General features: G+C 55.3%; 2 protein-coding genes across 2 annotated transcripts in view; one reads left to right on the top strand and one right to left on the bottom strand.

The window, feature by feature from the left end:
- Positions 1-2,514, top strand: part of MIC15 (microneme protein MIC15) — a 31,379-nt gene extending 28,865 nt beyond the window's left edge. The window contains exons 40-42 of the mRNA XM_018780810.1: positions 151-356; positions 881-1,118; positions 1,345-2,514. Of these exons, the coding sequence (XP_018634948.1) occupies positions 151-356; positions 881-1,118; positions 1,345-1,982 (1,082 nt within the window). The 3' untranslated portion in view covers positions 1,983-2,514. The remainder of the gene's footprint in view (positions 1-150; positions 357-880; positions 1,119-1,344) is intronic.
- A 291-nt stretch (positions 2,515-2,805) lies between these two features.
- On the bottom strand, positions 2,806-18,436 carry TGME49_247050 (hypothetical protein). Its single transcript, XM_018780809.1, has 12 exons — positions 14,597-18,436; positions 10,964-14,016; positions 9,519-10,571; positions 9,040-9,114; positions 8,645-8,740; positions 8,196-8,333; positions 7,540-7,647; positions 6,642-6,737; positions 5,755-6,246; positions 5,352-5,429; positions 4,573-5,024; positions 2,806-3,886 (listed from the first exon to the last, which is right to left on the bottom strand). Exons 1-12 carry the CDS (start codon positions 16,827-16,829, stop codon positions 3,778-3,780), a joined length of 7,983 nt encoding a protein of 2,660 aa, XP_018634947.1. The 5' UTR covers positions 16,830-18,436; the 3' UTR covers positions 2,806-3,777.
- Between the last annotated feature and the right edge of the window lie 201 nt (positions 18,437-18,637).

The following is an 18,637-nucleotide window of genomic DNA, read 5'->3' as shown; positions in this document are numbered from 1 at the left end:
TGTGACGAATGTCCGTGAGAATTCGACCACCCTTTTGAATACAGGGGCAAAGCTCTTCATTTTGCTGGTAGTCGTCCTAAGAAGCAGGGTGACTCACTGCGTCCCGCGTCTCTACAGCCTTCTGTCCGTTTCGCCTTTTTCTCTCTACAGAGGCTGAAAGTGAAGAGGAAGACGATGCGACGGGTGGCGTCGAACCTAGAGGGGAGCCCATTGTCCCGCCTTGGTCGCCGGAGAGGCCGACCGACGAAAACAATCAGGCCATGGGCAGTGAAGATATTGTGCCAGGCACAGTTGAATGCTACGTTACCAATATGGGCACAATCATGACTTCGTACTACCGAGGTTACAATCAAGAGGTACGGAACCCCGCCCCTGCACATCGTCCCTACACGCCAGCTTTCACGCCGATGACAACATAAACTTCTCTGTAACAGTGTCTAAGATTGTGTTCCACCATACGCGAATTGAATACGAATTTACTCGTTGGGCAAACCGTACACCCAGGAAGGCGTGGTCTCATGTCCACAGGCACCTACTTGTGACCCATTCTCTCTGGAAACAGTGGCACAGTGAGAGGGCACATTCGTAGTTTCCAGTTACTGTTTAGATCCGGAGATGTGTGCAAGGAAGGCGACTCGAAACGCTGCAGCTTGCCAGAGTATCGTTCAATCACTTGTACGGTGGCTGTGGTCAAGAAGCGTGGATCCGAGCACCGGTCTTGTTCAGAGTTTGTTCTGATGCCAGTTTCCGCAAAAGTATAGTCAATGCCAAGAGCGCCGAGTGGGAAAGGGCACCCTGCACAGTCGTAGGCAGTAACCGCATGTGTGTTTCCTTGAACTTCAGAGGCTGGCTATTTCTTTCCCTTTCCAATTCTCTGCAGTACCACGGGTGCAATTGTCCCGGCGGCCGGCGGCCATGCACCCGCGCAGAGGCTGTGGCCTCTCTCGATTTGTGGGCAAAGGACTCAGGAGGTCTTTGCGACCAAGACATGGCAACAATGATTTCCGCCGCAGAGGGTGAAGCGTTTTTCTGTGCGACCGGAAGCTTCGGAAAAATCGATACCTCTTTGTCGGAGTCATCCTGCGCCTCGTCGGAATATCAATACGTTTTATGTGAAGGTAAGCAAGGTCTTGCTGTTTTTTTCTGTCGCGACACTTGTCCGTTCCCTCGCCGGCACTGGCAACCCACGCACACATCTTCGTGGGCGTGCGCATGATTTTCGCCACTCCTCTCTCATTACACGAAATCTATTTTGTGCTATATTCGTGAGTATACGTAAGGTGCAACGAGCTTTTTTATTTGTTGACTAGCAGTTTGTGTGTGGATCTCCTGGTTTTCTTACAGGTCACCCGTACGAGGGCATAGCGAACCTGACGACGTGGGTGATTTGCCTGCTTCTGGGTGTCGGCGGAGGCATCTGTTTCGTCCTTTCCTGTGTGCAGTACAGCAGCGACATCCAGAAACTGTTGGGGTTGGCGGGGAGCTACCCTGTCCTGGTTCAGAATGTCACAGAGCTACAAGAGCGTGAAAGCCATAAACTTCGGCGTCAGGGGAATATTTCAGCAACTTCGGAACACTCGGACGCTCATGCACCGTCTCTCTCAGACTCTGGCTGGGACATGGACGGCAACCAATCAGCAGGCTCTGCATTCCCAGAGGAGGAACCGTGGCAATTTGAAGATCACGATGAAGAACCATTGCTCAGTACGAGGAAATACTCAAGGAATTCGGGCTCGGCTGAGATTCCTGAACCCTCAGAGATAGGGCAGACGTCCCCCACGCAACAAAGAGTCCCGCGAGCCTCTTTGGCTGCACAGCGAAGCACATGCCAGCTGTCGTCGAGACTGGGACAGGCGAATTCGCCTGAGCAAAGCTTAGAGCGAAGAAGCTTGAAGTTACGGGATTCCCACGCCGACGTCGAACTGCAACGCACACTTCGGAAAGAAATGAAGGGAAACCAGGTGTGGGACAAGACGGTATGACATCTCTTAAACAGTCCACTTGGGTGGACGTGTCCAGCAACCACACACACGTCGATTCGGTGTCGCGGAACTGGAATCATCTTCATTTTCCTAGGCACTATGTCTCGCCTTGGCGAATCACCAAGGTGACACCACGCAGGATTGTTTCTCAACGTTCTCGTCCTGTGAAAACTCTGCTTCTGCCACTTTCGGTCAATCACTCCACCTCCGGAGCTTGTCACACCGCCGCAGTACCCGAACAAAGAAACGCACATCTCAATCTGCCGGTCTGTCAGTGAACCTTTCTCTATACACACATGCTCTATCGAGACTGCCCTTGATTTCAGGTTTTTCATCTCTTCTATGTCATTTCATGTTGTCTACGGCGTTACGACGCTTCGTCCATCCCGTTTTCCGGACATGACTCAGTTTTTCGCACCAAATGAAGTAAAGTGCGTTTCTGCAGATTCGTACGCGATACACGTGCTACAAAAGCCTAACAGCGTGCGTCCACCGAGAACGGATGCCGGTCGGTTATCAAAAAAGGTGTGACTAAACCGCCAGCGACCTTGCTGACTCGCGTCCCTGCAGTCTCACCTGTGTCGCAGAGACTACGAATATTCGCACTGTGGAAGCAGGAAACGTACCACTGGGTGGATACGAACGTGCCAAACACCCCCTTTTCGTCACCAAAGGAAAACTCGCAAAACGCACATACGTGCTGCTGGAAATCTACTGTTGTCACTATATATATATATATATATATATATACCTACGTATTCCGTACAAACTAGGGGGGGGACTATAAGCAAGAATATAGTAACATTTCTACAACTGCTACCGCTGTCAGCCGACGACTAACAAGTCCTCCTAGTATTGCCTGGTGCTCGTGTAGAAGCACCTTTGTCGTGGTGTGTAAAAATCGATTTGCGATGCACTGTGTGGGACGATATCACACAAAATCAAAGGTCAGCCATTCAAAAATGTCGAAATTCCCTTCAACTGCACACATTGTTACGGCCCCTCAAATTCAGGAAGCGTCTCCTGTCTCTAGCAGACCGGGATCCGAAGAAACGATGCCGCCTACCCTCACTGCCCATTCCTTTCTTTTTTCCTGCAATGTTTTCACTGAAACTTCGCCACAAGCAACGCTTGTGTTCATAAAAAATCAGGTGCCATCCTCGACACTGTTCACCATCACTCCTTTGTACTCTCACGCCCTCCACGGAACTGCCTACTACCATTCTATATATGTATCTGTGTCTTTATGCGTTTCAGAAGAACAAGTTTAAACAATGCACCTATACACGTATCCTGAAAAGTGTACATCTACAAGTAGGGATGAAAACCTGGAGACACAGTTTGACAAATTGTCGTTTACCTTTTCCTTTAGTTATTCCTTTCTGTCCGTGTATCGAACTTCTCCGGCACAATGATTCTGCACATTCCCAAGCTCCTAGCCTGTTCATCGACTTCGCTGCTTCCTTCAGAGCTCTCGAGTATCCAGTTATTGTCATTGTAATTTATCCTTTTCAAACCCCGGAGGATCGAAGGTCGCGCTCATTCCAAATAATCTTGCTCGCGTTCGTTCCTCCCCCTTTCGTAATCATCTTCCCCCTCTGTTCCGCAGCTGTGTGTAATCTCTCTAGGATATCTCCTGCACTGCTGTTTCTGCCTGGTTACGCGTGTTCGGTTCTGTATGCGTTTTCGGACGCGTTTATTCCTTCTTTCGCCTTCATGTAAAGCCTCTTTGACTTGTCCCTCCTGTTTCGGTCTTCATTCAGTGCCTCTTTGCTCCGTCTCTCCTTCCTTTTCCTTATTCGTCTTCTTCGTTCGGTCCCTGTCGTGGAGACGCCGAGTAGGCCGCCGACAGCTCCGGTGAGACAGCCGGGGCATTCGTCAGGCGCTGCACTCTCCCCAAGATCCTGAAGAAGCAGACGACAAGGACCGGAGAGGTGGTGAATGCCTTCTGTTCAGAGAAACACATCGCATGCACGATACTCTAGAGAGAGACCTGACCCCCTGCGGGCGAAAAAGGAGCAAACGAAAGAGAGCGAAATCACCGCCTCCCACGCACATACGTCCTGTCCAGAAGAGACCACCGGTTTCCGTGAGGGGAGAGAAGAAACGCCATTCGAATCGCAACGCTGTGAGCCATTCCCCGAATGCGTTTTCTATCCCAGCACCCCTCTTTAACACAAACGGACGACGGCCGAGCGTGAACAGAACACAGAGATTGCGCCACCAGGCACAGGACGACCACACACGTCTTCCTCTTCCGTCCCTCTCGGCTTCGCCCCCCGCGCGCTGTTCCAGCTCCGTAGGTAAGCCAAGGTGAAGTACTCTGAATGCCGCGAAAAGTTGAAGTCCACCGCTGTTAGCTCTCTCAAGCAGTCGAGTGCGGTCATGTACGCCAATATGACAAAGAACCCTGCGAGTTGCTTTTTTTTGATCATGTTCCACGCCGATATATGGCATATCCTTCGAGTCGTAGGAGACTGAACTCCGACACTTTCGGCCACATTCCTCCTCCCACCATGGAGAGGTCGTGTACACCAATTTGGAACAGCCCTCGGGACAGTTTAACGGGGAGAAGTGCATTCTGTCTCACTCGCTGAGCTTGGGAAGAATAAGAGTCACTCGGTCGACCTTGAGGAGCTGCTGGAGCGCGTTGACTGTTGCAACCGCAGCTGCTGCATGAGCATCTCTCTCCGTTTTCTCTTGTTCTCCCTCTCGTTTGCTCCTCTCTGCTTCATTTGCCTCAGCGTCTGGGCACACATCACGAGGGTCGCCTCCATGTCGTTCTACCGAATTAGCTCCTGCATTGTCTCGACTGTGCTGCGCTATTTCGTGTCTGAGGAGAATTCCTGTCTGCGGGCTGCTCTCTCGCTCTTCCTCCTCGTCTTCCCCCTTCGACTCTCGGATCGTCGGCAGCGGCGAGGAGGCCGAATGGTGTAGAGACAGCAGAAGACTTTGCTGTCGCAGGAGATGCTTCTGCTGCTCTTCGAGCAACGCATGCTGCTGCTGATTCTCTTTGACGAGATTCGAGACAGCCGCCTCAACCTGCAGAAAGCAGAAAGTCGCAAATTCCAACGACAGCAAGTTCGAAGAGTCCTCAACCAGGTTCAACAGACTCACATACACAAGAACCCCACATGTTCTCTCGTCCCAGTCATTGGCACCTGTACATACATCTCTATCTCTGCATGTGAATATACAAACATATGTGTACCCGTTGTTATGCAGCCATCCAAAATGTGTTTATCTATCACAGGAACAGTCTAATGTCCCGTTGTACAATAAAGCTCGCATGGCCTCTGGTACTGAGATCATTCGGACGGCAAATGGGAAGCGTTTTTTCCGAAGACGTCGTGTTTGTGCGTGTCTCACTTGGGCAAACGTGGCTCCAGAGGTTGGAATTTGTAGCATCTCGCAAAGAATCCGGAAGAAACCCGCGAGGGCATCCACCTGAAACCGACAAAAACGGAGAAACGCGGCAATAAAAGACAGCGCTCCACCTGAGGCACCCGAGAAACACCAACGAAAAGTGAAGACACGCGAGCAGCTGTCTGTACACCTGGGACGCCAGGTCCCGCGCGTCAGTGACGGGGGAAAGAAGTCGTATCGGAAAAGAAGACTGCGACTTCACAGCTTGCAAGCATTTAACTCCCACTCTTCTGTCGTCTCGCTCTCGTCACTTTGACTCTTCTCCGTTTTCGCCTCTTCTTCTCGCCGTTTCCCCCATGTGCACACCCTTTTTTCTCTACGCGACTTCTGGCTGCTCTTTGCTCACCCGTCCTAGAGCGGCCTGTACTTTGTCAGCGCATTCTTCGGCGGAAGCAAAGACAAGGCGCTTCTGCAGCACGCGCACCAGTTCTTTCTCCTCTCGACTTGTCGTTTCGTCTCCGTCGCTGTCTCCGATCTCTCCCGCAGCACTCACCCCCCCGCGCCCCACAGCGGGGCGCGGGGGGAGGAGACACCAGAGGGCCTGTGTCTCCTCCTGAGCGGCTTTCTGGAACAGCGCGACCGCGTCGCGGTGCTGTGTGCGAAGAAGCGAGAGGGTTGCTTTCACTCTTTGCTCGCGTTCGTCGTTTCCATACACCCCGGACGAGGAGACGGCGAGTTGCGTCTGCTGGAGACGCTGAATCTGTTGGCTGTGTCTGGCCTGCAAGTCCTCAAGTTCTTCGTCGAGAGGGGCGAAGGACCAAGAGGATCGCGCTGGCTTCGTCGAATCTCGCTCGACAGCCTGCGCAAAGGCCCGCCGCAACTGCGTGTAGTTCCTGTGCTGGAGAGACAGCGGCGAGAGAGAAAAGACGGGGAAGTGAGAGGGATGCGAAGTGAAGAAAGGGCAAGAGGTCAAGCAACGGCTGCGGTGAAGAGAGTCTCGGAAAGAAGAGGCTCTCGCCTCCAGGGGAGACAGGGAAACACAGCAGCGGACGAGTGCGCGATGCCCAAGAAGCACAGAGACAGAAGCCGATGCAAAAGAAGAGTGCGAGGGGCGAACAGAGAAGAGCCAGCGAGACACACGGGGAACAACCAAGTGACAGACAGGGAGACAGAAAGTGGGCAGGCGCAGTCCAGATAAGTCTTGAGAAGGCCGCGAGCAGGCAAGCGAGGAGAAAAGGAAAGAAGGGAACATGCAATTGCAGATCGCACCGCAGAAGAGAGAACAAGACTCACCGCATGTCGAGCCACGCTCATCGCGACGAGACTGGAGAGAATGACGTCTGCCTCTGAAGGAGTCGGCAGCCTCCCAACGGCGAGAAGAGCGACAAACTGAGAAAGCACTCGTGCAAAAAACACGCAGCGGCGGAATTCCGAAGAACCAACAGACACGCGGAGAGGAAAAAGATGTGACAATAAAAACAAGATCGACGAAGACGAAAAAACTGCATTCGAAACAGTGGGCTTGTGAACGCTAGGAGAGGACAGAACGTCTTCTCCGCGTGAAAATACGACGAGACACAGGCCGCGAGGCGACAGACAAAACGCGTTCAGGCGACCAGAAAGAGAGCACACAAAAGAAGAACAAAGACGGGAAAGAGGAATAATAATCCAAAGTAGAAAAATTCGACTCGACCAGGGAGACACCAGAACCCCACGCACAGAAGGCGAGTCACTCGCTCTCCCGGTCCACTCCACACGACTGTCAAAACGCACAAGATACCCTAGATCGGCAAGCCCCTCAACCTTTTCTGGACAAGCGTCTACTCGAACTGCATGCACAGAGATGTCCCCTTAGACTGGATGGCGTCCTGTTCAAACATCGCCTCATAAACACATATTCCTCGCCCGACGGAGAGACATGTCCGAAGAAGAGGGGTGCCCACCATTAATGATTTAAAACTAAAGAGACATCCAAAGGGCAGCTGGTCAAATAAGAGTTCAGTGAAACAGTCGCGGAACCAAGTGTCTTCACACGCTTCGCAGGAGTCGCGGCGATATCAGGAGACTTTTCCTCAAGCAGTGTAGGTACACACTTCGCTAAGAGACTGCGCTGTTCCATCAAGCCAAAAGCCGATTGGAAGAGATGAATCCCATTGATTAGGGTAGACACTTAGTCTCTGCGAATTCTCACCTCGAAGAAACACTCCAGAGGAGGCAGTTTGTGAGACGTCGCTATAAGGCGCTGGATCACTGCGGGAAGCTTCTCTGGGTGGGAGCAATTTGCGGCGAGACAGCAAGTCTGGATAGAAGCAGACAGGTAAGGAAGCACCAGAGAAAACAATTTCTCAAAAAAACAAGGATTCCCCGTTGATGCTACGAGAGATCGGAAGTTGCCTGCCACAGAAGAACAATCTCCACGATGCACCGTTCCGAATATAAGCACGCTGAGGTCTTAGAGATGCAGGCACTCCGCCCGTGTGTGCGTTGTTCGCGAAGCAAACGAAGATTAAGGACAACTCCACGTTCATCAGGAAACACATACACATTTGAAACATATGAACTTATGAATATCTGGGTGTCTGCCTACGACAATATGTGCCTTGTATGTGTGCATAAACAAAGATATATTTATATACAGAGATAAAAATTATGTAGAACGTACACGGATAAAAATGAGTATGTGACTTGCGTATGGGTCTGGGCGCGAGATGTTCAAATCATTGCCTTTCGGCGTGAGCCTTTTTTCTCGCTGAAGAAATCAGAGGACGATGGCCAGACGGAGCAGGAGACGAAACGGAAGAGAAGAAAGGAATCCTCCTTCACATTTAGAGCGTCCCTCCCTCTCACCTGAAGAAGAGCGGCATGGTCTTCGTTTCTCAACCCCACTGTGGAGGAACGGAGTGTGCGCTGCAGGCGATCTTGGCGCATGAGGCTCCGCGGATCTGCGTGCCTCCAGCTCTCCTGCTTCTTCGGATTCAACTCATCCTGAGAAGGAGGACAGAGGGTCGGCCGTCCCTCGCAATCATTCGGAAAGGCGTCCACGTTCGCCGTACACCTCTATACCTTTGTAGAGACGTAATCACTTCGCAGATGCAGATCTACGAACCTTCGTTTCTCGAGACACTGAATGGACGCTCCCATGCGAACGGCTTTCTTCCACTTCCCGAAAACGTGAAGAGACTCTCTTACATCTAAAGAGACACCTCTACACATAGACAGATAGCAAGGAAGACAAACGATGCCTTCTGGTGGAGTCTGTGCATATCAGGGGAGAGAAGAGGTGTTTCAAAACTCACTTGAAGGTCGAGGAGTTGCTGCTGCAGAAGGCGGTGAGCATCGAGGGTAGGCCGCGTGCGGAGATCTGCTTCCAGTTCTTCTACGCGGTTCTCGAGCTGAGAAAACAGAGAGCGAAACTTTGGGGCGACGGAGATCCGCAGAGCACGAACTTCGCTTTGCGTCACGTCTCTTTATGTTTTGGGTGACTTTCAACGAAGTAATGAATTCAGTTTGGAATCTGAGAATCCTGCCACAGATGCTCCAAAAGGAAATGCACGACAGGTGCCTGAAACGCTTTTCATTGATGATTCACACCCTAGCAATTTTTACGCAGAAATTTGAATTCCAACAGTTGGTGCTCGTGAACTGCCTCGCATGCACATACAATAGCACGAGAGAAAACAGAGAAACTCACCTCCACAATTCGCCCGCGAAGCCGCTGCTGCGTTTCTTCCTCCGCGCAGCGCGATCGAGACAATCGAGTTTCAAGCTGCACCGAGACAAAGTCGAGAACGCGGAAATGGAAAAGACATAAAAAACGGGAAACAAGGCACTTCCTCAAGTTGAACGGCGCCAAGAAATGCACATACCCACAGAGCACTATCACAACCACATCGATATATAGGGGAGGAGTATTTCATGCCAAAATGAGGAGACAGGAGGACAAGTTTAACACGTCAAGAACAGCACAGGAAAACACGCACACGTATCCATGCGCTTACACCTAGATACATATCACAGGTGTACTCCGGACAGAAAATAGAATCATATATATATATATATATAGGAATATGCAGATGATTACACACATAATATATTAATATATATACATACGTATCTATAGACACAAGAATAAACTCGGTGTATCGATCGCTTTTGGGTGTCTCAGCTTACGCGTAGTTTTTCGTTTTTGAAGTGTTCGAGAATGCGGCTGATATCTTGCAGATCTGCTTCCATGAATGCGTTAGTCTGACAGAGTCGCTCGTCGAATCTGCTTCTCTGTTGCCTGCGCGTGCCTCTTCCCTCGGAGCAGCACGACAGAGAGAAACGCGTTCGTCCCCCAAACTCACTCGTTTCTGTCTCTCTGGAAGTCGACGCCGCGACACTCCGCGATCGTCTCTGAGAGGCGAGGGCAACTGCGTCAACGCCTGTTCTTTCAGAATCTGCTGCAGACCCTCTTCCCATTTCATGTTCTTCTTTTCCTTGTTCTTTCTGTGTGAACTCGGCAGTCCAGACAGCCGAAGCGACCCCGTGGTCGGCTTTCAGGAGCGAGGGTACAGAGCCAGAGATGCGCAGTTTCTCGAACCCCCTGCGACTCCAAGAAGCCTGCCGCTTCTTCTGCTCTCTCCACGTCTCAGGGTGTGTGCCGACAGTTGTGAAGTGCATGCAGACTGCCGTTTCCTCCTCATCGAAAAAAAGAGGCCCGCCGCACCGCCGCCTTTCGTTCCCGCCGGTGTCTCCCGAGTCCCTGGGGTGTACAGACACCTCCAGGGCATGGGCGAGCGACGCGACTTCTCGCTGCAGAGCCTTCACTTTGCCTTCGTAGTGTCGCGCCACCTCCACGAGCACCTTGTTCGCGTTCTTCCCCGTCAACGCCATCCCACGGTCCACTCGTCGCGCGAAGCCGTCGCGCTTCTCGCCTCTCTCGCCGCGAGGCGTTAACGCGAAAGACGCGGGAGACACCAGGTTCTCCAGGGCGCGGCGGGCGCGGGCTTCGCGGTTCTGCTCCTCGCGCAGAACTGTCTCCAGCCTCTCGGCCAGACGCTCCTTTTCGATTTCTTTCTGCCGCAGCTGGGTGCGCTGCAACCGCGCCTGACCCCGCAGAGTCTGGGCTGTCTTCTCAGCTTCCTGCAGACGCGCCAGAAGGCCTGCATGCCCCTCCGCAGCGACCGAGAGCTCCGCCTTCTCGCGTTCCAACTCGCTCACGCGATTCCGAAGCAACGAGATCTGCAACATCCAGGAAACCAAAAACAATTCTCAACCAACGGTGAGCCAAACGAAAGATCCACACGTCCATGGGGCAACAATACACATGCGAACACAACAAACAAGCAAACAATATACAAATACGTATATATATAGACAGATAGATAGTATACATGCTGGTTGCGTAGATAGAAAAACGCATATGTCCATGTCTGTGAGACTGCCTTGACTCTTGAGACTCTGCACAGGAAAGGGTTGCTTCGGTTATCTGTGTAGTCGTAGAGTTTTGTTGTTCTGCTTTCCCATTATCTCGCGGATCGCACTCCAGGTGCCTGTCTGTACCTTCGGACGCTTCCCTTTCCACCTTCCTCGTATGCTTCGGCTACTTGTCCCCCTCAGTCTTCTCGCTTTACCTGCTTCGCTGCCTCTTCTTTCTCTTCCTGCAAGCCGTTACACTTGGCGACGAGACCCGCGGCTGTCGAGGCCTCTCTGCGGAGCTCCCCCATGCGCTCGCCTCGCGTCCGGTACGCCGCCAAAACCTCATGCAGCTTGTCTGTCATGGCTTCGAGGACGCGGTGTACGTACACCTCAGACTGTATGTACGCCTCGTCAGTTGCATTCTTGGGCACGGTCAACGCGGTGTCATACAGAAGGGCAGCGCGTGCTTGGCTGTCGATCTCTCGCGCCCCTCTCTGCTCCTCTGCGCCTCCGCCATTTTCCTCCAATGCCAGGCGCTGCACCGCCGTCTCCCTTTCCACGGTCGCGCCCGCTTCAGCGTCCTCGGCTCCGCGTCCTCTTCCCTGTCCGACTCTGTGCTCGCCCTCTGCGTGGCGTCCATACGCCGCAGCGTCGGCAGTGAGTCGTGGACCCCGCAAGCGACCTGCAGAGGGGCTGGTCAATTGCGTGTCGGTCGCTGCTTGCATGGGTCTTCCGTCTGAACCGTCCACTCCTAGAGGCACTCTTTCATTCACATGAAAGAGTCTTTCTTCTCCTGGACCGAATCCGTCAGGGCCCCGCTGCCTAGGCGCGGTGGAGGGCGGGAATGGTGCAGGTAAGACCTCGAAGCCGGCCGCGAGAAGCTCTGCGTTCACGAACTGGACCATGGGGAGGATATGCGACAGATCATCTTCTTCAAAGGCGTCTTCTGGGGCGTCTGACTCAAGGCAACCGTGAGCGTCGGCGGCGAAAGCGGAGAGTGAAACTCGGGCCTCCGCCCCGAACCTCGCGCTCTCTGCAGGCCCTCGCCAAGAAGCCCCGGCGCTTTCCCCACCGTCGCTGGCCACACCCGTAGACCTACCGTCCCTTCGCTGACTTTCTCTGTAGACGGTCTGGAAACGAGACACAGACGAAGATGCACTTGCGTGCTCAGAAGGTTCGAGGAAGTCTTCCTGGAACGCTTGCAGGCTCTGTTCGAAAAGACTGGTCTGTCTGCCGAAGTGTGGATGCTCCTCTCGTCCCACGAAGCCATGCGGCGCGGCGCGGGTCGCTGGCCCCCGGCCTCCCGGGTGTACATGCACCTCACCACTCCGAGAGAGGGGTGGGAAGCCGATAGCTCGCGCACTCGGGCTGAGAGTGTCGAAGCGTCCGCCAACCTCTCGCTCTCTGGGATCTGCGCTTGCCGGAGAACACGGATCGCGGCCTCGTGCTCCATGCAGACGACCGTCCTGCCCCTCTCGCCCCTCCCAGATTCTTTTCTCTGCCATTTCCTGACCTTCCCACCCCTCTTCTTCGACTTCCGCCTGAGCAGTCAGAGGCCCCGCGGCTCTTCGCGCAGACGCAGAGGCAGCAGGGAGCCCAGAGGAGCGGAAGTTCGGGTACCCATGTGTGGACTCGCGTAGTTCTTCAGTGAGAACGCTATCTCTCTCACCCTCGAGTCCTCGCCCCCTCCACCGCTCGACACGTCCTCTGCCCGACAAGTAGGCACCAGCTGTCTCCGCGTCTTCTGGGTCGCCCCGCGTCTCCTCGTACTGCTTCGTGGCTGTCTCCTCTCTCTGGGCCGATCTGTGGGGTGCACTGCCTGGGAGAGGAGACACGGGGAAAACCGCAGTACCTCTGCCGGCTTCGCTGTCCCTGTACCCTTCGTGGTTGTGGCAGGCGTGTCGAGGAAACTCTGAGACAGACGGCGATGTTCCTGTCTCTCGCGCAAGCTGCGCGCCGGGGTGCAGGGAAGCAGGGGGCACCGAGTAGCCTCCGAAGGCCCGTGTGTCCTGGAGCTCTTGACCCGAAGCCGCAAAGTCCGAATGGTCTGCGGGTTGGTCCCGAAGACGGGAGTCTCGCTGCCCGGCGGTTTCACGCTCACCCACCCCCTCGGGTGTCTGTACTCCCCGTCCATCGGCGTCGGACTCCAGGTGTGGAGACGTGGACCCCGTCGCCGGGGATGTCCCGCCAGAGTGGGCACCAGCCTCGCCTTTCCGGCTGCGCTCTCGAAAGGGAGAGAAGAAGGAGAAGGAGAAGTGCTCGCGCGCGGCGAGGCCGCGGTGGTAGAGCGACGAGGGCGAGGACGAAATGCTTTTTGAAGACGCGGACCGGAACGAGAGGGGCGAGGTGTTCTCGGTGTCCGTCGCGGGAACCCCAAAATCCGCAGTTCGTGCGAGGGGGTGTTCCCCACGGTCTCCAGTCTCTCGAGGCGACAGTGGAAAAGGCGAGTGCCGGAAGACAGGCGAGCTCGCATGCAGCCCCAGAACCTGCTGAGAGTGAGCCGAGAAGGAGCCCGAACGCGAGGACGAGTGCGACGTGGTGTGTTGCTCAACCTCGGCCCTTGAAACCTCTCCGTCGGGATGCCTTTGACCGATCTCTCCGTACGCCTCTGTTCGTTCCCCAGCTTGGCTTCTCTCCCCCCACCGTGCGCCGGCGCCGGCCTCACCCTCTTCTTCGCGATGCCCTGCCCTGCTGCACGCAAGGCCCGCGGAGGCTCCTGAAACCGACGGCGCCTCCTGGGAAACGGCTGCTTCGCTGTGTCTCGACGCGCCCTCCTCTGCTCGCTCTGCCTCGGTTGCTCGCAAAAAAGCATGCGCCCCGTCTGGCCGCTCCCTCCCTTCCCGCGATCGCGCCGGTGGCAGCGCGATCGCGGGCATGCCGGCTTCTGGGGTGTCTGAACACTGCAGCCTGTGCGCCGCTTCGGTGGGGAGCCAAGCGGAGCTGCCCAGCCCCGGCAGATCCCCAGATGGGGCTGCCGTGGACTGGCTTTTCGCCTCTGCGACGCGCGAGTCGACAGACAGAAAGAAGGCCGACTGCGTGCGGGTCCCGGAAAAACCTCTCCGCTCGGCAGGCGCCTGCGCGTCGTGCGAGAAACCCACCTCGAGGCCCATTTGAGGGAGAGACGAATAAAACAGCGCGCCGTCGAAATCTCTCGTATGCGCCGCACGAGGCCTGATCCCGAGCCGGCTCCGCTGTCTCTGCGGCGAGCTTCTTACGCACCCTGGCGGGACAGCCGAGACGATTCCAGACGACGAAGACGACAGAGGCTCTGAAGCAAAGACAGATACCGCATGCAACTGCTGTGAAAAGAGTCGGACTGGAAGAAAGAAGATAAACGACTCTCCAAGTGCGACCGTTTGGTTGACGAAGAGAAAAGATACGAACAGAAACAGGGAGGTGATGCAGCAGGGAAATGAAACATACGTATTCGTCACGTAGCCATGTTCCCCAGGACCCAGAGTTCCTCGAACCTGCAAGTACATGCGTCCTTATGCATGCACCTATATGTATATATATATATATGTATATATGTATATATGTATATATATACGTGCGCGTGCATCCACATGAGTGTACTGAGATATATTTGCGGATAAAATTTTGAAAGGGTTATGCACCGAATCAACTTACAGCTACACTTTACGAGAAAATGTGTTTGAGCGAGTCAGCGGGTGAATCGTAGAGTGGTAGGCACTTTCAGTTGACAAACGTAAGGGCCCTGAGAAAGGTCAGCGCGCCTTGCATGCACGCGACGATCTCCCGCGAGCACCGCAGCTCGCATCTCTTATGGTCGAGATAAAAATTCGCAAAGCAAGTTGCCCGCTCAAAGAAATCCGACAGGCGCTGACCTGATCCGGCAGTTGTGCATCTGCTTGGCTGTTGTTTGGGGGCCCCATCGCTCTTGGGTTCTTCCTGGACGCCGGCGGACTGGCCCGCCCCTGCCGTCTTCCCTTCTTCTTTGCCTGTATGTCTTTCTCTGGCAATCTCTGCGTGGGAGAGGAGCCAGCTTCCGAGAAGCGGATTGCCTCCAGACCCTTCCTGCGTCTCCAACAGTGTCAGCGATTCCTCCGACGCATTCATGCGAGAAAACGGAGCGTCCCGATCGGCGACGCAGTAGCCTGAGCTCGCCTGTGCTTCCTCTTGTCTCCTTTCGCGGCGCGGCTCGGCCTCGCGCCGCGCACAGGCGGAGAGGTCTTCTCTCGTTTGTCCAGACGGGGGAGCAGTCGCCGCAGGGTCCGCGCGGCTGCTCCCGTTAGGTGTAAGTACACCCCGAGACAGGGCCGCGTTAGTCGCCTCTGCCGCGGGAGCGGCGCTCTGAGGCGAGTGTCCGGCCGCTGGTGGACTGACACTCCAGGCGTGGGCGCCCGCCGGCGCGTAGATGACATTTTCCTCGTCGCTCGGCCTCGGCAGCCCCGAGACAGAACTCTGCGGTCGCGGTTCGCTGAAGCTTCGTCTACCTTCCTCGGGCTTCTCTCTGGGAGCCACGACGGTCGCCGCACGAAGCATGCGTTCGGCTTTTTGCAGGAGTTGACGAGAACGGAGGATTTCCGCGGCTGCCGCCGTCGTCGGCGACGGCACCGAAAACAGAATTGCATTGCCTGGACTGCTCGACTCCGTTTCTGCAGCCGTCTCTTGCCCGCTGTCTCCGTTCGCCCTCGACGCGGCGGTTCCTGCCAAGCCCCGCGGGGCTTCTGTCTGGACGGGAGAGGCAGAGAAGGGACCGTCGCCCCTCGACTCAAAGTGCCGCGGAAATCTGCTCTGGTCCAGAGGTGGAGCTCCGCTATGAGGTGAAAATCGGGAGAAGGAGTCCTGGAAACCCTCGCATGGATCTTTCTGCCTTCTTTCTTCAGTCAGCCGAACTTCTTGTTTCTCTGCTGATGTGTAGAACCCGACAAAAGATTCACCAGCCTCGGTCCTCTTCTCCCTCTCAGTCTCTCTTGAGTCTGCTGTACGCGACGCTCGCAGTCCGAAGCGACTTGGCTGTCTCGCATCCTCGTCTCGCCTCCCGTCCCTTCCAGCCCTCGCATCTCTTCCTCCATCTCCCTCAAAGTTCTCCAGCCTCACCCCCGCCTCCAAAGTCCCCACCGCAGCCCCGGGGGGACCTCCTTGCTCTCGCTTGAGTTCCTCGCCTCCACCCGACACAGACGTCGGAGGCCTCTGCGCAGGCGCCTCCAGCGATTCTCGCGATGCCTCGGTGGCCGAGGGACCCCCGGTGCCAGGACTCGGCGACGGCTGGAAGACAGTCTTTGCATGCCTTCCTGCGAGAAACGTGGTCCCCTTGTTCATCCGGACCAAGTGGAAGGGGGTGTCCAACTCACTCAGCAACAGCGGGCCTCTCCCGGGAGTTCCGTGGAGACCGTTGAACCGCGACGGAGACACTGAGAAAGGCGCACGAAGCGGAGACGCCGAGGGCGCCGCTCGGGCACCGGCCGACGCGGACGGATGCGTCGCCTCGCCTACGGGAACATGTGCATCCGACACGGGCGAGGCAGCGAGTGCGGAGGGGACGCGGAAAGGCGTTTGCGCGGGGGGCTTCTTCGAGAGCAGCGAGAGGGAGGAGGCGCCGACCTTGCAGAACGGGGACTCGGGAACCACGGGAGGAAACGAGAAGGAGTTTCGTGGCTGCCGAACGGAGGCGCGTGCGTCGGCTGAAGTCTGGGACTCTCGCGGCCGACGCGGAAAAAAGGCCTTCGCCTGGAGGAGGTCGGTCGCGGGGGGGCCGGTCGGAGCTGAGCATCCAAAGCGAGGCTCTCCTCGGCTTCTTCGAGGGTTCAACGGCCCTCGCTGAGACGCACGAGGCGACTGAGAAGCAGGCGCAGAGTTCGGACCTGGAGAGGCGCGACGACAGTGCTCGTCGTACTCGCCAGCTTGTGCCCACAATCGAAAGGGAGAAGACGAGGGCGACGAAGAAAGAGAGGGAATGGGCGACAGAAACGGGGAGGCCGCCTGGCCCAGCGGAGACAGAGAAGAGTGGCGAAACGGAGACATCGCTTCTTCGACAGTTTCTCGCGGGGAGACTAGAGAGAAACGACTCTCGGGGGCCGGTTCCCCCATGTTTCCTACCGCCTCATACCGGGCCATTACCTACAAAGAAGACCACTGTCGCGGAACTTGCTTTCACTTTCTCTCCTGACCTCTTCCAGCCTGACAAGTCGCTCCCCTCATGTCACAGCATCTGGAAAGAAAGCGCGCATGCCTTCTTCCTCCGGAAACAAGAATTGACTGTCGATTCGTCACAAGAATCTACGGTGTACCGACAAAGCGCACGGGTTCTCTGTGCCGCGCATTTTGCATGCGTTCCTCGAACGCTAAGAGAAAGTCCACATGTAGAACGTCAGTACCTCTCCACGTAAAAGCATATATATATATATATATATACACATACATATATATATGTCTGAACTGGATCGTCAAAACATCGACTCGTGACCGTGCAAGAGTGTGTCACACATACTGGGAGAGGAGACTCGCATGGAGAGAGAAGAAAAGGAACCAGAGGCGACTGAGTTTTCGCTTCGCCTGAAAGGGGAAAAAAGCAAAAAGCGGCTCCCTTTGTGCTTGGAGGGCGTCGTGTACAGACAAAGCGCGACAGACGCGTACGAAAACAAGAGCTCTACTCGTGCGTAGTGGAGGGGGTTTTGTGCTACCTGTTGCACATACGTGAGAAACGGTGAGAAGAGCGACAGCTCCAAGTTGTCAAAAAAGAGGAGAGAAAGTAAAGGTCTGACTGGTTGGTGTCCGATCGCTGCCCTTCGGAGCTGTCTGTGAAGCGTGCTTCTGCTCCGGGGTGTCTGTACACCTAGTGGGGCACACGGGTCCCGGGCTGGGGCGCATGGAATGGCAAAAGACACCCAGCGTATTCCGCGATTGGGAATGCCGTTGACAAGAGAAAAGAAAAAGCACCATACGACGTTGAGGACGCAAAGAAAGCGAAGATCCGTGGAGGAACCTTTGGGCGCGAGTGCTCGGCGGCAGGGCGGCTTCACGGGTTGTACAAACACCTCTGCAACCGAGAAAAACGTGGAGCGAAAGAAGGGACAAGAAAATGAGACGGGAACGCCGCGCTTCCAGGACGCGTTCTGAGTCCGTGGAATGCCGTGGACAGCGAAGGCTCGAGTTCTATTTTGAGGCGCTTGAAAGAGAAGACAGCAAAGGATCGATGCGCGGAGAATAACACAGATCCGAAATAGAGGCACTTTCTCAGTTTAACTGGTAGTCACGGAAAGAACAGAAACCCCCGTGTTGAAAAGGAGTCGCGCACGGCTTGATGCTTCTCGTACACTTTCCCGTCCCGGGGAAAGGGTCTGGGCAGGTGGATGCCGAGCAGATGTATGTACGAGAGAATGCAGAGAGCTCGAAGAAGTCTCGTCCGCCCTGCAGCTGGCCGAGAAAGAAAGGAACGGGAGCGGCGGCGACTCTGACGAACTTCGTGTACGACAAGGCTACGAGAAAACCAGTCTGGGGCGGTGGCCTCGAAGGCTCCTCGTCGGACTGTGCCTAACAGCCAAGACAGCGCGAGTTTCTCACCCAGAACCCTACGCTTTTCTCTTTCCACAACGCACATACACCTCACGCATCGTCCACTAACTGCGCTCTCCTCTCACTTGTCGCAAGACTACTTCCTTCCGTGCGGAGCCGCGCCGGCCCCTGTGAACGCGTACAGTCCTTAGAAATTCGCCTTTTCTTGCCAGACCGAGAAAAGAATTCTGGAAAACTGCAGCGTGCATGTTTCGCTTTTTCTCAGCTCGACCTATACCCCAGTGTCGCTGTTTGAGGCCAACACCCCCCCGACCACTCCCCCCTTTTTCAATGGTGTCGTGTGCAGCCCCCGAATTTCCCCTGTGTCGACGGCAAAACCCAGCACCTCCCCCCTCCGACCGTGTCGACCA

This window comes from Toxoplasma gondii, chromosome XII (assembly GCF_000006565.2).
Source record: "Toxoplasma gondii ME49 chromosome XII, whole genome shotgun sequence".
Taxonomy (NCBI): domain Eukaryota; phylum Apicomplexa; class Conoidasida; order Eucoccidiorida; family Sarcocystidae; genus Toxoplasma; species Toxoplasma gondii.
Note: the sequence above shows the minus strand (reverse complement) of the source record. Positions and strands in the feature narration are given on the sequence as shown.

Coding starts and splice junctions, on each gene's coding strand:
- TGME49_247050 (XM_018780809.1), bottom strand. CDS start 16,829: ATGGCCCGGTATGAGGCGGTAGGAAACATGGGGGAACCGGCCCCCGAG. Junction 7,648..8,195: donor ACCATGCCGCTCTTCTTCAG/GTGAGAGGGAGG, acceptor GCTTCTATCCAG/ACTTGCTGTCTCGCCGCAAA. Junction 3,887..4,572: donor ATTCTTCCCAAGCTCAGCGA/GTGAGACAGAAT, acceptor CTGCTTCTTCAG/GATCTTGGGGAGAGTGCAGC.